At 45.1% G+C, this 20338-nt stretch overlaps 1 protein-coding gene across 10 annotated transcripts in view; it reads left to right on the forward strand.

Moving 5' to 3' along the window:
• TMEM63C (transmembrane protein 63C) overlaps window positions 1-20338 on the forward strand; it is a 66081-nt gene that overhangs the window by 35607 nt on the left and 10136 nt on the right. For 6 of the 10 annotated variants that reach the window (XM_083612539.1, XM_083612542.1, XM_083612541.1 and 3 more), the window contains 16 exons: window positions 368-447; window positions 4210-4297; window positions 5361-5398; window positions 5719-5861; window positions 6136-6187; window positions 8647-8755; window positions 9515-9588; window positions 9967-10047; window positions 11557-11677; window positions 13753-13886; window positions 14473-14595; window positions 16840-16993; window positions 17600-17706; window positions 18521-18607; window positions 19482-19547; window positions 19760-19922. In XM_083612539.1, the coding sequence (XP_083468665.1) occupies window positions 368-447; window positions 4210-4297; window positions 5361-5398; window positions 5719-5861; window positions 6136-6187; window positions 8647-8755; window positions 9515-9588; window positions 9967-10047; window positions 11557-11677; window positions 13753-13886; window positions 14473-14595; window positions 16840-16993; window positions 17600-17706; window positions 18521-18607; window positions 19482-19547; window positions 19760-19922 (1620 nt within the window). Of the gene's footprint in view, window positions 1-367; window positions 448-1774; window positions 1808-4209; window positions 4298-5360; window positions 5399-5718; window positions 5862-6135; window positions 6188-8646; window positions 8756-9514; window positions 9589-9966; window positions 10048-11556; window positions 11678-13752; window positions 13887-14472; window positions 14596-16839; window positions 16994-17599; window positions 17707-18520; window positions 18608-19481; window positions 19548-19759; window positions 19923-20338 lie in introns of all 10 variants that reach the window. The other 4 variants (XM_083612533.1, XM_083612537.1, XM_083612535.1 and 1 more) reach the window with 1 other exon arrangement.

The raw sequence follows: 20338 nt of genomic DNA on the forward strand, positions 1-20338 counted from the left end.
ATATAGTTAAACACCAAAGGCCTGGTTTTGTCTGGTGCCTAAAGATATGTAATGAAGGAACCAGGTGAACCTTCCTGGGGAGAGCCACCAAGACCTGTTCTTGTGTTGCCACTTTCTGGACCTTTCATAGAGCAGGCACACGAAGAAGGGCCTCAGATGATGGTTGCTGGGTTGGTTCATATGAGGAGAGGCTGTCCCTGAAGTATTGTAATCCTGAGCCATTTAAGGCTTTATAGGTTAAAAAAGAAAACCAGGCTTCTGTCACGATGTGAGGCCATAAAGGGGAAGGACACTTCTTAAGGGTGGGCTCCTCTCAGTCCCATGAAGAGGGTCCCCTAAGCTGTTGCTTTTCTGTCTTCTCCTCCAGTTCCTCCTGCTGGTCTTCTCCTGCCTTCGGAAGGCAGCTTGGGACTATGGGCGACTGGCCTTGCTTATGGACAATGACAGGTAAGAATTCAGCTTTCCTAAAAGGATGGAGAACAATAGGAGGGCAGTCTGTTACCCAAAATAAGAACCCCAGGAAATGTTGACTGGTGCTGCTGAGCTGGCAACAAGGGCAGCGACCAGCAGCAGCCCCAAGATGGGATCCCAGTGGGCAAAGATGTCCTAGAATCTGCATGGCTGAGGGAGTGTAAGAATGATTGAAGGGGTCCCTCCGGTGCCTGCTGTACAACATGCATAGAACCCGGATCAAGTCAGCTTTCTTACCAAGGAAACAAAGTTTTCTAGTGCACATGAGCATGTGTTCACTGCTCTGACGGCAGAAACCTCAGAATGCAGCACAGCAGGAGGAATTCAGCAACACACTATTTTGATAGTTCTGTCAGCGCAAACATTTCTGCTTGCCAGAAATGGTCTCCCCTTCCTTCTCCCTGCTCACTGTTTGAGGGGAGTGTGGTTCTGCCTACCCTCCAGCGTGGATTTGGGGGAGGTGTGAGGAGAGGAGAGGGGAGAGGAGAAAGCCCTGTTGCACTAGCAGAAACCCTTGTCCTGGCTTCTACTTGTGCACCAGGTTTGTTGAATGCAGCCAGTTGAGATAGATGATAGGTAGATAGATAGATACCGAATTTTTTGCTCCATAAGACGCACCTGACCATAAGCCGCACCTAGTTTTTAGAGGGGGGATGCAAGAAAAAAAATATTCTTTAAAGGGAGCGCTGAGCAGAGCCTGTATGCATCCCAGGCTCTGCTCAGCGCTCCCTTTCACGAGCTGCGAGGAGCATGTGTGCGGCGCTTGCAGGTTTTTCCCCAACGGGCTGCCCTTCTCCCTCCTCGGGGAAAAGCCATGCTCGGCTCAGCTCTTGGGGGCTTTTCCGAGAGGTGGGGGAAGGGACAGAGGGGCTAAGCCAGAAGCTAGAACAGCAAGAGGGAGCGCTGCACAGCGACCCCTCTCACTGTTCTGGCTTCTGGGATAGCCACGTAGCCTGCATTCGCTCCATAAGACGCACACACATTTCCCCTTACTTTTTAGGAGGGAAAAAGTGCGTCTTATAGAGCGAAAAATATGGTGGATAGACATAGTATTTTTGTTATCTGTATTTTCTTGTGTTAAGTGCAGTGCTTTGACATTTTATGTTTGTTGAGCAGAATAAACAAAAGCTACCTCCATTGTGTTTTAGAACTCTTGCCTATCGCCTTTGATAACGTTGCTTGAAGCAGTTTAGAAGTACTGTGTGAATCCGAAGTAGTAGCGGTTGTTGTTGTTTATTATTATTGGATCTAATTATTGTTCTGATTTCTCTCCTACCACCCTTCTCCCCTTTTTTTAAATCAGCCGTTTTCCTCCAAGCACATGGAACTCCTATGAGTAATGAAATGATGGTGACAATGGGACTGAAACATTGGGAAGACAGGAATTATTGTGAAAGAAAGGAATCCCCACTTCTTTTAAAGGAGAGCTTGGTCCAGCCCCCACAAGGGGCAGACGACTTTCCCAAAATTACTTCACTTTCTCACCTGAATTTCTCACAGTGAAAAGGAACAATGTTGTGTTTCCCTGCCTGTACTTGGGGCTCCCTATCCTTGAGGGAACCTTTTAAAAAATCAATTGGAGGCAGTGGGGATCTTATTTTTCTTGTACAAATGAAAGAGAATTCCAAGAAATGTGTTTCAAATCAGAAGCCCTTCCTTCATTGAGCTGGATTAGGACTTATTCCTACTCAGAGTAAACCCATTGACTTCAGTAATTTTATGTTTCAGTGAGTTTTGAGTAGGACTAAGCCTCACGCCAACCTAGTGGGTTTTTTTAAAAAAATAGAAAATTGAAATGGACCCACCTAATCTTCACCTTGCAGTAGCTTTCCTTTCCTTCACAAAACATTCCCTGTAGGGATTATACTCAAATGACATGGAATAGCTTCTGGTCACGCTCTTCTAGAAAGTTCTCCTGATCCTTACTCTCTGGGATGTTGGCTATCTGGTGATGGTGGGATTGTTTGGTTATGGTTTTGTTCCCAATCAGGAGGGGGGGAAATTACTTCTGGTCCGTTTACACGTGTGGGGCACGGGAAACGGTCAAAGTCAACACCTGACACTTTCAAATTTGTTTTTTACAATATCACACTAACGTTGTGGTTCCTGATTTTAGTTGATTTCAAGTGCTATCCTCCATTCTAAAATGACACACTTCCATTGTATACAGTGGGCACCCCTTATTTCAGACACCACAGCTCTGAAATAACCATTGTTGAAATTCTGATCCAGGATTCCTGTTCTAATGTCACTTGAGATTATTTCTGCTGCATCTTCTTCTAAAGGGTCTGTCACTTTCCACTGGTAGTTTGATTTGGCTCTGGGTGTCATTTATCCCTTCCCTTTATAGTGCTCCTTTCCTAGATAGTAATAGCAAAGAAGCTGAGGTAAGTTTTTATTCAAATCAGATTTCCCCCCCATGAACTTTGGATCTCCAACCGCAGTCCTGGGAAAGAGTGGCTGTTGATATGGATCCCAGTCAACTTGCAAAGTGCACATTGGAAGTGGATGGGAGTCAAAATTCACAGTCTTAAAGAACCCCCACCATTCTGGTTTGCCAGGAAAGTCACTGAGCAGAGCTCAGTGCCATGCTGGTTATATGTGTTCATTTAGAGTGCTCAGTAGGTTGACCAGCAGCAGCAGAAGGAAGCAAAGTCCTGCTATATCCCCCACAAACTTCTGCCCTTGCCCAATTTCCTTTTCACAGGGAATTTTCTTTCCTCATCCCAGTACTGGAAACATTGGCTCTGTGCTGGATTAGTGAGGTCGTATCTGTGATGAAGTAACAGATTCAATGATGTCACTTTCCTGGAGCAGAGGCAGGAACTGTGCAGCCATCCATAACCACTATAACCTCTAATAGTGAAAAAGAAATGGAGGAAAATGGTTGGTCTCCCTGTGGTAGCAGAATCCAGGCTGAATTCAGGTGATGGAGAATTGAAGGGCATAGAACATCTGCTTTGCACCAAGAGGGTCTCCGATAGCCCTGAGCTTCTAGCTGCTCAAAAAGGGCCTGGTACATTGGTGTGATAAATATTGTCTAATATTTATCAAATATTGTCAGAAGGATCGAGTTGGTGGTCTGACAGCTAAAGAAATCCATGGCTTTTGCAAAACCCCAAACTCATACAAACACATTTTTTCTGTTCCACCTACACAGACCTCTCCCTTGCCCCACACACTTTGAACTTAGGAGGCTCTTTTGCTAGGAGCAAGCAGGGTTGGGGCAATGGAACACGTTCTGATAGTTTAATTGACTGATTCCATGCAGTCAAGAGTATGTGGCATATGTGGATATGTACAGCCACAGTGCATTTCATTTAAGATGTTGCTGCTATTGGCTGTCAGGGAGCCTCCTGCCCCTTCAAGTCAGTACACAACAATACTTGTGAAACTGAAACTGCTTCATTCATTGGAGAAGAGGAGACACTTGATCCCTAGTGGCTTTCTTGAGCTTTAACATAATAATGGAGTGCTGTTGGTGCAGCTTAAAAATGCCCACTTTGTCTTTCTCTCTCACCCTTCCTCTTGCGGTCCTCTCTGCTTTCCTGGGTTGTGGGGTGAAGACACTTAACAGTTTGTCTGACCAGAATAATGTTTTTCTTTCTCCTCTTTCCTTTTTCTTCTTCCCCAACTCTCATCCATACTGACCACCTCTCTTCTCTTCTTCTTTGCTCCCCCTGTGCTTCTCCCAACCACATGCTCTTTCTTTCTGTCTCTCTTGCTGGATACATGAAGCCTCACATCGCTCTTCTATGGAGAGCAAAGTGAAAAGGAGAAATCCCCATCAGAGACCAGCCCACTGGACGCTGACAACAAAGATGTGGTAAGCTTAAGTGGGGAAATTAGGATGGAGCCTCATTCTGCTGAAAGGAGCTTCTGTCACTGTATGTAAATTGGGTCAACCAGACATTCAAGAAAGGGTGGGGGGAGTAGAGATGACTAATGTTTTCAGAGCGAATAGTGCTTTTCTGGAAACCCGCCAATTACGCTATGATATTATTCATCATAAGGCAGACAAATAGGAGGTGATGCTTGGTAGCCTAATGATCTTCATGAATTGCTTTCACTATTTCTAATCCTGCCATTTTCTGAAAAACTGTTCATCGGATTACATTGTTCTTATCTGGAACGTAACAGTGAAACATTGGCTCCCAGTACATTTCTGAGCACAATTCAAAGTGTTGGTGCTGACCTTTAAAGCCCCAGACGGCCTCGGTCCTGTATACCTGAAGGAGCGTCTCCACCCCCATCGTTCTGCCCGGACACTGAGGTCCAGCTCCAAGGGCCTTCTGGCGATTCCCTCACTGTAAGAAGTGAGGTTACAGGGAACCAGGCAGAAGGCCTTCTCAGTAGTGGCCCCGCCCTGTGGAATGCCCTGCCACCAGATGTCAATGAAATAAACCATCTGACTTTTAGAAGACATCTGAAGGCAGCCCTGTTTAGGGAAGCTTTAATTTTTTATGTTTTATCGTGTTTTTAATATTCTGTTGAGAACCGTCCAGAGGGACTGGGGAAACCCAGCCAGATGGGTGGGATATAAAAAACAAATAATACTAATTATTTATTTATTAAGAGCCAAGCTGCATCAGACAAATGATCCATCTCTCCAAGTCTACTGCCTTTGACAGTGACTAGTACTGTACTGGGTTTTTCTGTGAAAATGTACAGGGAAAGCAAAGGGCACTTACTTGTGTGTTCTTTCTCTTAATGTTTATCTAGGATCATGCTCAAGTTACATTAATCTGCACCATATAATTCCAACACAGTTGCAAATGCAGACATAGCCCTAATTTTTGGAGATTGGTAGGAACATCAATAGATCAGCGGTTCTTGCCTAATTGATATCAGTCAACTAGCTCATTCTGTTTCTCCAACTTCCATTCTAGGGATTCTGTTCCTGGCTCCTGTCAGTCTACCAGATGAAGTGAGTACATGCTACTTTTGGGTGATGACTATTACATGTCTTATTCCAACTTTTTATGTAATTAAATCCTAACACCGTTGTCGTTTTTCGTCAGCCATTTTACTCCGCTAGATGTGCGGACACGAATCCCTATCAAACATGGTTGTAAAGCCACTGCTTAGTCGTCCATTTTGCATTGGACCTGAGAATGTGATGATCTCTGTTGTTTTGATGTTTTCTTTCTCTCAAGAAAGGAAAGGATGGGAAACAGATGGGATTTTGTGGCTCTGTGCTGACATGCCTTCATCTCTCTCTCTCTCTCTCTCTCTCTCTCTCTTAAGGGATGAGGAAATCCAAAGCAAGTGTGGAATCGATGCCACCACCTACCTCTCCTTCCAGCGGCACGTCTTGGTGCTGCTTCTGATCATCTGCGTGCTCTCAGTGGCTGTGGTCCTCCCTGTCAACTTCTCTGGGGATCTCTTGGGTACGTAGACTGCGCCAGGGCAGGGCACAGAAGCCCCTCCAGTTGCTCTCCCACAATGTAATTAGTGGTGTGTGGCGACAGAGCTGCATTCGGACCCCAGGCCTGAGGGACCCTTGTCACCATCCTTGTACTGAGCCCCCAAATGCTTCTGTTTGCATAATGTTGGAGGCATGGCTGTGGAAACGAGGGGATTTTTTTAAAGGCATCTCTTGTGACCGTGCCCTCTGGTGTCTGTGACAACTCATATCTCTCTCTCTCTCTCTCTATCTCCCAGGGAAGCATCCAGCTAATTTTGGCCGAACCACAATTGCGAATGTCCCCAAAGAGTACGTGATTTCTTTTCCTCAGAGTTCTGTTGTTTTTGCTGCTTGTAGTGATGACCGTTGGGAACAAATGAGGACCGTTTACACACCAAGAGTCCTTCATCAGCATGTCCTGGATCCATTTTTCTTGACATTATAATCCCTGTGTGTGTATGCATGTGGTAAGGTGGCTGCTGTGGTCTAAACCACTGAGCCTTTTGGGCTTGCCGATTGTAAGGTCGGCAGTTTGAATCCACGCGACGGGGTGAGCTCCCATTGCTCTGTCCCAGCATCTGCCAACCTAGCAGTTCAAAAGCATATCAGTGCAAGTAGATAAATAGGTACTGCTGTGGCAGGAAGGTACCGTATTTTTCGCTCTATAACACGCACTTGACCATAATACACACATCATTTTTAGAGGAGGAAAACAGGGGGGGGGGAATTCTGAATGAAACAGTGGATGTATCATTTTTGTGCCTCATGCTGTGGCCACAGACATGTGATCTGATGGTGAGTTTGGGGTAGCCCAATGCAAAAATCCTGAGAATCCCTGTGGATCTGTGCTTTGTAACCACATTTTTGCACCATTGTGGCCCCAGGCAACAGTGGGTGCGTGATTTTTTTGGTGCAGGCTGTAGCCATGGACATGCTATGTGATCTGATGGTGAATTTGGGGTGACCCAATGCAAAGATCCTGAGGATCCATGTGGATCTGTGCTTTGTAACCACGTTTTAAGTGGGGAGGGAAGGAAAAACACAGAAGGGACAAGGAGCACGAGAGGGGTGTGCAGAGAAGCAGCTGGCTAAGAATGCAGGAGAGGGGTTTAACGGGAGGGAGGAAAGGAAGGCAAAAGTTTTTCCCCATACACCCACCCAAGCCAGCCCCCCCCTCTCTCTCTCCCACCGGCATGTTTTCCGGCTGCCTGCGAGTTCCTAAAATGCTTCCCTGAACGCAGCAGCACCGGAGCACGGAGAGGAATTAGAAGCAAGGACGCGATCCTTTCCTTTCCCCTCTGCTTGCCTGGAGGGGAGGGGATTTGCCTGCTCTTTGTTCCGTTTGAGCAAACAGCAACCGAAACAGAAGAGGGTGGGCAGTAAGACCCTGAGGCAGAATGCAGGAAAGCAACAGCTTCCTCTCTCACGGAGCTCCCTCCTCCCTGACGCGCGCAATTGGATTTTTGCCCCTGCACTCGGGCCAGTCAGCTCCAGGGACCACACATTCGCTCAATTACACGCACAGACATTTCCCCTTACTTTTTAGGAGAAAAAAATCTGCGTGTTATAGAGAGAAAAGTACGGTATGCGGTTGTGATTATCCCCGCTTAAAAAATGAAGCAACTCTGAATGTGCACACATAATTGGATCACCTCCATACTTTTTAGTATTAACCCACCCCAATTTGTGGATGTTTTGTTTTTAAGCCTAAGCTTTTAGCACATACCTGTTTCATTTAGTATTGCAGTGGATTAGTGGTATGTGGAGGGGAGCGGGTGGCGCTGTGGTCTAAACCACCAAGCCTCTTGGGCTTGCCGATCGGAAGGTCGGTGGTTCGAATCCGCGTGACAGTGGTGAGCTCCCGTTGCTCTGCCCCTGCTTCTGCCAACCTAGCAGTTCAAAAGCACACCAGTGCAAGTAGATAAATAGGTACCGCTGTGGCAGGAAGGTAAGCTGCGTTTCTGTGCACTCTGGCAGTCATCACAGTGTCCCATTGTGCCAGAAGTGGTTTAGTCATGCTGGCCACATGACCTAGAAAGCTGTCTGTGGACAAACGCCGGCTCCCTCAGCCTGAAAACGGAATTGAGCGCCACACCCCATAATTGAATTTGACTGGACTTAACCGTCCAGGGGTCATTTACCTTTACCTTATGCATGTATACCCATGTATGTACCTGGTCTGTGCAGTTGGTATGAGCAATAAGTTTTTGGTGGAAGCCACAAACAGGAAATGTTTTTATCCTCTACAGCAAAGCAAATATGGGGGGCAGGGGGAGAAGGGAATAATATCAAATCCGCCAGGGTTGGTCACTGGCTGCAAGAATTCTTTTGAACATTGCTACAACCTCATGGCAGCAAATTCAGAGTCACTGTTTTTACACACTGTGCAGTTTTCTACCTTCTCGTCTACTGTTGGTCCTTGACCTGTTCCCCATATTTCCATCTCCAACATGCATGACTCTGTGATGATCTCAATGCGTAGGGTAACAAAGATCCAGGAACTAAGGTTCTACTTGGTTCTTTCTTTTAGAACTATTGGGAAGCTTTTTGTGTGTGTAAAAACGCAGGGGTAATTTGGGGTACTTCTGGGCTAGCCCTCTCTCCATGAAACTGTGATATTGTTATGTGAGGGTGGAAGTTGTTGCCTACATCCCATAATGAGGAATTCTAGGTGTTCCTCAGGAAACGGTTGTGGCTTCCTTATATTCTGGCCAAGATCCCTTGTATTTCCTGTTTGGAAAAAATGTATTTCCTTTTGTCTCCTGTAGCGACCGTCTCCTGTGGCTGCACAGCATCTTTGCCCTCCTCTATTTCATCATCACTGTGCTCTGCATGGCTCATCACTCCATCCAACTTGAATACAAGGAGAATGAGAAGGTAAGAAATACAGTGGCCCCATTCCCGCCTTCCCCTTCTGCCCTTTCAGAGAAACTCTGGGCAATGAGGTGTTTTCATTGTCCTTTGCTAAGGGAGATCCTTGGGTCCAAAGCTGGTTTCAAGAAGTTCACACTGGTATGGTTAGAATGCTCTGGAAGGAGGTGGGTTGAAATCCCAAGCCAGCTGTAAACTAATTTACTATGTGGCCTTTCGCAAATTGCTCAGAAAACCAATGAGGCAAGCGTCTTATGTAGGAAAGACTCCTGTATAAACAATATTTTTAAAATCTTTCTTAATGTTATGAACTAGCTGCAGGTGGGAAAGTTAATTTAATTCAAAAGTTTTTTAAAGAGAGAATGGATCCCAGTATGTTTCAGTCAGGTAACCATCCACTGTTGGGGAATTTTGGAGTCTGGTGTCTGTGTCCTTAATGAGAGCTGTGGACCAAAAATGAGAACTCTGTCTTGGGTTCCTTTTATTTTAATTTTCATGCCATCCCATAACAAAATTATTTGGGTGGCTTACAATAAGTATTAAAAAAAACACACGAAAGAAACCCATAAAATAAAGCAGCATAAATATGTGTTTAACAGCTTACCACTTTGCATAGTGTCTTAATGCCTTGGCAAAATTTCAGAATTAAGCTTTATCTGTACAAATTCTGGATACCCTGCTTATTTGCAGGAGGGGGGTAGTCTGGTCCTGTTGCTCTCGGGTGTCTCCTTTTTTCAGGGACTTTCTCCCTTTCTTCTCCCTAAGGTGGCCCGGACCCTGATGGTTACCAGGATTCCCAAAGATATTATGGATCCCTCCCTTGTCATCAAACATTTCCAGTAAGTGCAACTATAAGCTGATATCCATGCCTCTAAACACATCCCCTTTCTTCTCTAGCTAGTAATAGTCACTCACTGAAAGTGGATGGGAGACTGCCTGGGTACCACTTATACAACATCTTGGGTCCCAAGATAGGTGAAATGTGGGATATAAATATACAAAAATAAAATAAATACATTCATAAGGTAATGTCCCATTTTTAACCAATCGCTGCTACAACAGCTTTCTAAAGAGGTATTCTGTATTTCATGGTACCATCCCAGTCTCCGTTCCCTTGTGACGCCAGGGATGGGATGGGCAGGATTGATCAAGCTCCATCACTTCCTTTTCACAGGTGAGCATGTTCCTTAAATATCTTGATTGTCTCTTCTCAACAGTGAGGCTTACCCAAGCTGCACAGTGACTGGTGTCCAGTTCTGTTCTGATGTTCGCACACTGATGAAGTTGGATTCAGAGAGGTGGGTGTGTTGTTTTTCTGCTGTGACCTGGATTTTTCTAAACTCCTTGGATTCTATTAAGCAGATATCCTGATATCAATTTTACAGTGCAGTAGCAAGCACCTTTCAGCAAGATTGTTCTCACCCCGCCTTGAGAATTGCTTCAGGCACTTTGCAAGACACAAGGGAAAAGCTTGTGTCTGATCCTTTTAACATGACAAAGACTTGCATCTTGGCAATTATTTGCTGCATTATATTTATTATTTTGCTTAGAGCACTTAGGCTCCCAGGGTGGCGTACCTTTGATAAAAACAAGATGGTCTCTGCCATCAGGTTTACAATCGAAAAGGCACAGCACGCGAGGGAAAAGGAACAGGGAAGAAAGGGGGGGAGCAAACTCACATGTCAGTTCTTAATGTTGAATAGTACTTACAATGACCAGCTGGAATGGAAACAGTTAAAGGGCAGACCCATTTCTGGTTTGTGTCACTTAAACATACTGTTTTTAGCCATAATTCCATTCAGGCCTCACATTTAATCTGCAATTTTTAAAAAATTCATCTCAGGATATGTCTCTAAATACACTGCCTCAAATCACAACTTTTTACTCCGTGAATGAAAGGAGATTTGAGATCATGATGGGGTTTCTTCTGTGAGTGCAGCTCTTCTTCCATGAATGGAGGCTGCCATTCACAGAGCCAAAGGATCCAGGCCACACACTGTGATACCTTGAAACCTATTTAAACAAGTATTTTGTCTGCATATTTAAATAAATATATAAATGCCAAGTGCTGCACCGCAACATTATTTCCATCACAGCTAAGGTTCTGAGGATGTAATTCTGTAGGGGTGGGAAACCTTAGACCCAGAGGTTAAATGCGGCCTTCCAGTCCTCTTTATCTGACCCTGAGAACTGCCCCCAGTCCACACTCCTCACTGGCCTGGCTAGAAAGTGTCCTTGAACTATTTCATGCCTCTTTTGCTTGTCTGGATGGAGCATGTATGGGTGTGCAGACACTAGAATGCTGTACGAAGGCAACGTTTACACCTATTTTTCTGCCCACTTTTGTCCCCACTCACCACTGTCATGTGGCCCTCAGAAGGTTGCCTGGAAGGGAATGTGGTCCTTGCGATGAAAAAGGTCCCCCACCCCTGCTGTATGGAATCCGAAAGCCTCAAACTTAAGCAAAGCAACCGCAGTTGTGCATGCATGGAAATACACTTACCGTATTTTTCCATGTATAAGACGATATTTTATCCTTCGAAATGATGGGCAAAAATTGTGAGTTGTCTTATGGATAACAGTGGGTGGGTGGGCAATTGGTGGCAGCAGCCAGCAGGAGATTGTCAGAGGCAATTGGCCGTGTGATTGGCCTGCTCAACAACTTTGGGCAATTTCCCCCCCCAAAAAAATAGGGGTTGTCTTATACATGGGGGCATGTTATGCACGGAAAAATACAGCAATTCTGAACACAATGATTCAATGGGCAGCCTCGTTAACTTTCCGCTCTGCTTCGTTTTGGCTGGCAGGCGCAAGGCAATGAAGGGGAGGCTTTACTTCACCACCAAGGCTCAGAAGGAGGGGAAAATCATGATCAAGATCCACCCCTGCTCACGCATCTTCTGTTGCCGTAGTTGCGGCTTTGAAGAGGTACAGACTGAAATTCAGGGCCGGCACATGAAACTGACTGTGGGCATTTATGATTGTCCATTACCCTGTTGCTTTGTTAGTCTGCTGGCTACCAAGCTAAGCTAGAGACAATTTCCATGTGAAGTTTGATTGAGTGATTGCTTTTATACAGTGCTTTTTAAAAAAAATGTTTAGGGGTGCTCTCATTTTGACTCAAGAAAATCTCCATTTTATAGTTCAGATTGGGAAAAATAAATACAGTAAATGGACAAAAGTACAAAGAACATGCATTACCTCATATTACTCAGCTGAGAGTAAAACACCACACAGCCACATTCCACGTTGCTTCACATTTTAAACACTCACTTCCATCTGAGAGTCAGGAAATGAGGCTGCCATCGGAGGTGGTAACAACGAAACTGACCAGTCACCGTGCTATTCAATGGTGATGATTCACCGTGCTAGAGAAGAAACTAAAAAATTTTAAAAATTAGTTTCTTCCATTAGATTCACAAAATGTTTAGGGGTATGCGTCCCCCTGCGTCCCCCTAGAAACCACCTTTTCGCCAAGGCGCCCAAACATGGTTTGTAGTTTTAAAATATGAAAACAAATGCATGTTATAAAACGCAGAGTGACTGACAGAGTCGTCTCAGGCCACACAGGCCTCTCCAAGAGCTGATGGCAACAAGCTCCCTGGCTTGTGTTCCCTCATTCCTGCCTTCCCTCAGGCTGCACAGGCCTTTCTTGAGCAGCCCCAGGGGAGGTGGTGGGGAAAAGGCCTGCTCCAGCAGTTCTCTGAGACCTCTTGATAGTTTTGTCAGGAGCTGGTGGTTAGTGCCTGGCCCAAGTCTCCTAGCTTCTGCCTTCCCTCGGGGCACACAGGTCTTTCTTAAGCAGCCTCAGGGAAATGTCACCCAGTGACAGGGGGGAAAAACCTGGAAATGGGAGTCTGTGTGTGTGTGTTTTTCTTGAGCACTTGCCTGTCCCCTGGACCCAGTTCATGACAGAGCTGAAATTGATCTGCTACACAACTGGCCTTCACCTGGTGAATTGCGACCCACAATTTTGTTAAGCCTAAGTCAGAGATGGGCCACACCAGTGGCACTCTTTCCCCCATTCTGCATGCACATTTTGTAAATGTGTGAGGAGGCTTGTTTGTGTCTCTCTTCCTGTTTTCAGAACATATGAGATAGAGAAAGGATTGTATAAAGAAAGACATACGAGGGAATTTATTTGTTTTTTAAGGCCCAATGTTTCAGATTAGGACTAAAGGGGATTGTTTGAGCACCGAGAGAAAGCGCAGTGAAGACAATAATTTATAGAGAAATGGATACATGAGGTTAAAAATGGGCCCAGCATTTCAGATTGGGACAGAAGCGGGGATCATTAGAATATCCATAGACAGTGTGTCTGAGGGAGAGAGATATAGAGAAAGGCACATAAGGTAGTGAAAATTAAAAATGGGCCCAATATTTCAGGCTGGGACTAAAGGCAGGGCTTGGGCTGAAACTGTTACAAACTGTTTCACGGTTCTACGTCATCTCGGAAGATGTGCTTCAGCTTGCACCATCTAGAGGCCTTGCTGGAATACTGTCTGGCAGCTGGCAGCTGTTATTCCAACTGAGACCATAGTCTCCTTGACATAGTTATTGCTGTTCTTTTTCAAGTAGTGTCTGCCTGAAAGGGCTGGAATGACGCAGTTAATCTCTCTCACTTGCATGCACACACCTTCCTGTGACAGCTGATTCACTCCAGTTGCAACTCCTGGGCTAGAATTTGGCAGCTGATGAATGTTTACTTGGTACCAATTTTATTGCGGAGTCTGGCCTTGGACTTTTACTCCACCTCATTACAGCAAGTATAATCAGTTTATATTGGTGATGGAAAATGCCTAGATTAAACCAGTATATATCATTCTTGCTGTCTCACAAAAAAAATAATTGTGCGGTAGTTGGAGTTTCATGAAGCAGCCGGTGAATGCAGCCTTTCAGAGAATGTGTGAAGACAGAAGATGATCACTTCATTCTGCATTTACTCTCACAGGCATTTCAAAGCAGAACCAATCACTGAGCATGCTTCTTTTTCTCCCTGCTAGGTAGATGCAGAGCAATACTATGGGGAGCTAGAAGAGAAATTGACAGATGAATTTAATGCGGAGCGGAGCCGGATTGCGTTAAAACGCCTTGACATGGCTTTTGTCACATTTCAGGATGAGAGGATGACAGCCACGTGAGTGTTCCCTGCTACTACTAATTTCTCTAGGAGTTTGTTCACACTGAACGTCTTAACTTGCACCGTATTTGAGGTCAGAAAGGATTATCTCCAAGGGGAATATTAGGAATATAGGAAACTGCCTTATGCATAGTCAAACATTGGCCCATCTGACTCAGTATTGACTGATTGGCTGCTGTTTTCCAGGGTTTTGGGGGCAGTGATCTCTCCCAACCCTATTGGAGATGCCAGGGATTGAACCTGAGATGTTCTGCATCATCATCATCATCATCATCATCATTTATTACTTATACTCCGCCCATCTGGCCAGGCCTCCCCAGCTACTCCGGGCGGCTTCCAACAGGATATTAAAAACACAATAAAACATCAAACATTAAAAAACTTCCCTAAACAGGGCTGCCTTCAGATGTCTTCTAAATGTCAGAAAGTTGTTTATTTCCTTGACATCTAGTGGGAGGGTGTTCCACAGGGCAGGCGCCACTATCGAGAAGCCACAGCCCTTTTGTCCAAAATGGAGCTGCATTCTGTATGGGAGTAGTATTGGACCACCCTCCTCCAGCTGTTGCCTCTTCTCTCCCCGCAGTATTCTGAAAGATTACAGCCGTGTCTGGTGTCGCAAGCATCCACAACAGTCTTCTGTTACCACAGTGGTGAAATCCCATTGCTGGGGGGTCAGCTATGCCCCCGCTCCCAACGACATCATCTGGTGAGTTCCCATGCTTCTGCCATCTTGGTTTTCAAGGGAGCATCAAGACAAGGAGCGAGTTCAACATGTTGAAATTTTAAGATTCCGTGTTATACTTTTGGGTGTTTCAAGACTAGCAAATCCACCGCTTTAAACCCTAGGCCAGCCTTCTCCAACCTAATGCCCCCAATATGTTTTAGAAAACATCTGTCAGCCCCATCCAGCACAGCATCAGGTTACGGGAGGCTGGCCTGGGCAGTGACTTTAGGCAGAAAAGAGAGATAGATGTAAATGTTCCTTTGGGCACTGATGTTGAAAGATGCTGGTGAGTCCAGAGAGTGTCTGGTTATTCTGGTGCTTTTTTGTAGCCACTGTTAAAAATTCACTACATAAAAATTCAGCAAAATTGATAAAACAGTAATCGAGGCAACTAACATTACATGCTGAAATGAATCCCTAGGGGAAATATTATTTATTATTTATTACATCTGTATACCACCCTTCATCTGAAGATCACAGGGCAGTTCACAACATAAAAATACAAAATGAGAATAGCCTAACTTCCGTCATCTATGCTCTGGTAAGCTATGGGTGGATCCATTAGACTCCAAGGGCAAACCTCTGCAGAGGGTAAAAGGTGCCAAAAGCCTAAATCTCAGCAGGAAGTGATCTGACCATGACAAGGGACTGATGTCAGTATCTCCCACTTTTGGATCACCTTCTTCCTACCCAGTTGAGAAAACAAGGTTCAGAGTGTGGCCTGCCACATGGGTTGGGCCGATGACATTTGGGACAGCCCCATGGTCATTATGGCAGCCATGGAGTCCTGAGCTACCCCGCAGCCAGTGCCTCAGGGAGATTTGGCTGAGTACAACTATACCTTCAAAGCACATTTCCCCCCTCAGGGCACTGCAGTTCATTCCTCAGGGTTAAAATTCCCAGCAAGCCTTCCCAAACTACAATGCCCAGAATTCTTTGAGCAACAAAATTGTTGTTGTTGTACCACCCTCTACCCATAGATCTCAGGGCAGTTCACAATGAAATGTGCTTTGAATGTGTGATGTGTACGCAGTCATAGAGGAGAACCTTAGTATTCAGACACATTCATGTGGCAGAAGGCAGACTTTTTAATATATTTCCACAGGGAAAGTTATGTTACTCTGCATTGCAACAAAAACAACAGTTTTGTGGTGCCCAAAAGACTAACCAATTTATTGCAGCATTAGCTTTTACAGACCACATTCCAGTTCACCAGTTGCATGAAGAATAATCCTCATGTGCATGTATATACATGGTTGATTGGGGAATTGTAAGCAGTGAGGTCAGTGTCTGTAATTTTTGCATTTTATTTCCCTCTGACATCACTGCTTACTACACTTCCATGCACCTAGGGTTTACACCACACGCAACTGATGAACTGGACTTGAGCCCACAAAAGCGTAGGCCGCAATTGATTTCTTACTGCACCTTAGAATCTTAGCTGTTTTTGTATCGTTGCTTGTGGAAGAACTGGGTGAAACAATAGCACCATCTGCTGACTGCAATTAATACACTACACAAAGGTGGTGTGAAAACTGTTCTCGAGGATATTGACAGGATTTTTGCAGCTTCCGCAAGGACCAAAGAAAACTGCCTTATACTAAGTCCATCTAGCTCAGTTTTGTCTATACTGACTGGGAGTTTCTCCTAACCTTACCTGGAGACACCAGAGATTGAACCTTGGGTCTTTTGCATGAAAAGCAGATGCTACACCACTTGAGTTATGGCCCTTCTCCTTGGCCACCTAGCAGACCTATCTGGCTGAAGTGAGTATTCATCTGTAGATGCTTCCAAACATCTGCATAATCCAGCCAACACCATGCTTTTGTGGGTACAGTGTGCCACTAATTGGTCATCCACAAAGCAAATAATCCTCAAGCCAGTGTTACCTTTTTAAAACAATCACTAATTTCAGCAGCCAGCATGTTGCAAACAACTGCAAACACTTTGCGCACTATCAGTATATTTCTAGTTAGATATTATGATTTATGCAGAAGTCCTAAACCCCAGAAGTGAGGGCAAGAGTGTTATTATGAGATGGGAACTTCTTAACTCACTAACCTGGTGCCCTCCATGTCTTTCGGTCTGCAGTCGTTCTGGCTGGGGCTGATGGGAGTTGTAGTCTTAACACATCTGGAAGGCATCAGGTTGATGGCAGCTGCTGTCACCTCTTGGCCGGCTGGCTTCCCTGCACTCCGCACGCTCCTCATGCTTTCTTTCTTGTAGGGAGAACTTATCCGTCAGCGGTGCTTCGTGGTGGGTGCGGTTTGTCGTGCTCAACATCTGCCTCTTCATCCTCCTCTTCTTCCTCACCACGCCCGCCATCATTGTCAACACCATGGACATGTTCAACGTCACACGGCCTGTGGAGAGCCTCAAGGTGCGCACTGCCATCCACTATGGGGTTCTTCCTTATTGGTACTAGAGCCCAGCTATGGGGAGGGTAACATTCCCATTCCCTGCTTTTCGGGGCTTGCCCATTCCATGCCCATCCACCCCCAAAAGAGAAGCATATACCTGTGAAAGTGTTGGACAGGGAATGAAATCTCTGCCTAATGTCCTGATAGAGGAGCCTTTAGCACTGCTCTGCGCAGGGCAGCCAGACTGCTGTGTGCTCTGTGCTATGGTACTTGCCATCTTCATCTTTGATCTTCAAATGCATCCCGATACTGAATAGGTTGTTGCACCGAAGGAAGAATGACACAGGTGATCCTCTGGTTTAGAGAAGGAGCTGTGGCAGAAATCTCCCAGCACAGAACAGCCATTCATCCTTTTTTGCCTTTGATGTGGCGTTGTTTTTACCCAAGCCGCACTTACAGTCAGTGACCAAATTAGCAGCAATGAGAGGGAACCTAGGCTATGCACTATCAAGGAGAAGTTGCATGCTTTTAGTCCTGTTCCCAGGGTGTGGCAGGCAGAGAAGCTGGTGGATTCTTAGTAAAAGTATTAAGTAATATTATTCCTCCTGTCTTATCTCATTTCCCAGAATCCTATTGTCACCCAGTTCTTCCCCACGCTGCTGCTCTGGGCTTTCTCAGTCTTCCTGCCTTTCATCGTGTACTACTCTGCTTTCTTCGAATCGCACTGGACGAGGTAACTCATATCCTTACACCTGCAACTTTTAAAATGGTTTTATGCTGGAAACAAACCCCAGGGGTTAGATTTTGTTGCATTACGCATTTTCAGAGTTTCTCTGGGGATCTACCTGGCTGTGACAGTAACAGTCAGTAAAATTCATTGCTGAATCTGGGAATCCTTTTATCTGGTTGTTTTAATAGCATGGTTTCCTAAGTTAAAAGGAAAAACCTGGGAAACCCTAAAAGAACCCCATGCTTTATTTTATTTATTCATATTGGAGTAAAAGGGTTTGTAACTCTCATTATTATTGTTGTTATTTATTACATTGAGACACTGCCTTTATCTCAAGGTGGGGTACATGTTTCTCCTCCTCCTCCCTATTTCATCACAACAACCCTGTGAGGTAGGTTAGGCTGAGAGTTGGTGACTGGCCCCAGATCATTCAGTGAGTTTCATGGCTGAGTGGGGATTTGAACCCTGGCCTCCAAGGTCCTATTCCAACACTATAACCATTATGCCACACACAATGTATGCTGCTTTATTTAAATCAGATTTTATTAAGGCTTTTCATAATACAATACAAGAAAAAACAAACTAATCTAAACAAAAGCCAAAAAAAGAAAAATGCAAAGTCCTCATCAAAACCTCAAAGTGTGTTTCAGTGACATTCTGTGATATTTATTGCTGAATCTGAGGATGTTTTTATCAGGTTGCTTTAATAGTATCAACTCGGGAGTTTTACTACAAAGTTCTAACCTAGCTCCTGTTACGTTGCTGATTGTCTCCCCCCATGGGATAAATATGTGTTGTTGTTGTTTTCCCCTTTTAGGTCAAATGAGAATCAGATCACAATGCACAAGTGTTATTTTTTCCTGGTGTTTATGGTTATCATCTTGCCCTCACTTGGATTGACCAGGTACAAAGCAACTTGCAGATGTTAAAACACAAATCATTCTTCCTTTGTTCAGGCCTTTTGTGAAGCCTCTTGAAGGCCTTTTGTTTGCAGATTGAATGCATGCTTCCTGTCTCACAGAACACACTGCAGTTCAGCCCCCCCCCAATAGGGAGGACCAGCAGTTATAAATAAGTAGTTGGCAAGATTTAAAGACAGAAGTGAATCAGCAGCACTTGAGATTTGGGGGAGATCTGCACAAGTGTGTTTTCCATGTGGTAGCTCAAATTACCACATAAAACCTTGTTTTTTAAGTAATTTGTTGATATTAAGCTTACTGTCATATAAAAGGAAGGTAAATTGAATCCACTCCTTTCAAAAGAGAAAATTAAGCTCACTTTAGAGGTAAATTTATTTAGGATTGAGACTTGACTTGGCATTCCGTTCTTCCTTTCTAAAGCAAAATAAATGCTTTCTTGGGCATTTTGATTTGCATGAGAAAGTAGAGACAAAGTAGTAGGTGGTTTTTCACGACTTTAGTCTTTATCTGTATAAGAGGGCAGTGTGTATGAAGGTCCAGAGAGGGGCAAATCACAGGGGCCTTGGGGCTACACAACAAAAATCCTAAAGGCTACAGTACCAGCAGCGGCTGTGGTGGTGGAACAGAGCCTCCCCTCCCTCCCAGCACCAGTATCGCTATAGCTTCCATGTACAGGCTAGGGCAAAGTGCCGCTGAAGTTGTGAATGCACAGACACACTGGTGAAGCCAGCATGGTAGTCCTGCTGGCATAGCCCCAACCTTTAGTGGGCTAGACTAGTGGCCTGGGGGCCCTGCATATGTTTCCTTGCAAAAGAATAAGCCTCTGTTGCATTCTTGCCCTCTGTTCTCCTTCCCCAGTTTGGATCTCTTCTTCCGCTGGCTCTTTGACACCCACTTTGTGGATCAGGCAGAGATCAAGTTTCAGTGAGTATTGCTCAGAACTGTGTGTGAGAGACAAAGAGGGCTCACCAGTTCTGCTGGCAGGATGGGTGCCCTTGTTTGTGTTTATGAGGTACGTCACGAGCATCTTGTGGCCTTGGTTCTCAGCAAAGGTTTCTGGAAGTGCCACTTTCTCCCAGTCTGTTTAGAGCATCTCTCTCCTCTCACTCCTCCGCCCCTGGTTTCTTCCCACCTAGGTGTGTTTTCCTGCCCGACAACGGTGCTTTCTTTGTCAACTATGTTGTCACCTCCAGCCTGATTGGGACAGCCATGGAGTTGCTGCGCATCCCTGGACTCATTGTCTATGCCACGCGGCTCTGCTTTGCCAAGTCTGAACCGGAGCGGCTCCACATCAAGCGGGTTTGCGGTTTCGTTACTTTCTCACTCACACTCAGCCACATGCCGTCCTGTCTTAGGACCAGAAGGCTGTCCTCTTGGCACTTCTGTGTTTTGTGAATCTCTGGGATTCCCTCTTGTTATGTTTTGTTCTGAAGCAACTCTGTCCTGTAAGGGTGTGGAAATGCCATCCACCCCCAACCAAAAAACTCACAAATGGCCAGGCTTGAGGTTCAGCTTCTCCAGAGGTTTATGAGAAACATCAACTTAGGGCAAGCTTCAGTCCTGGAGAGTTATTAGTTAGCATTATATATATATTCTATGTGTTTCAGCTGCATACTATGCAGTGTGTGAGTGAGAACAAAATTTCACTTCTTGAGAAGCTTAGCTTTCTCTTTTTGCAGAAGGGCACTTGCCTGTGCATTGTTGTTGCAGATATA

This window comes from Podarcis filfolensis (genome assembly GCF_964270895.1).
Source record: "Podarcis filfolensis genome assembly, chromosome: 1".
Classification (NCBI taxonomy): domain Eukaryota; kingdom Metazoa; phylum Chordata; class Lepidosauria; order Squamata; family Lacertidae; genus Podarcis; species Podarcis filfolensis.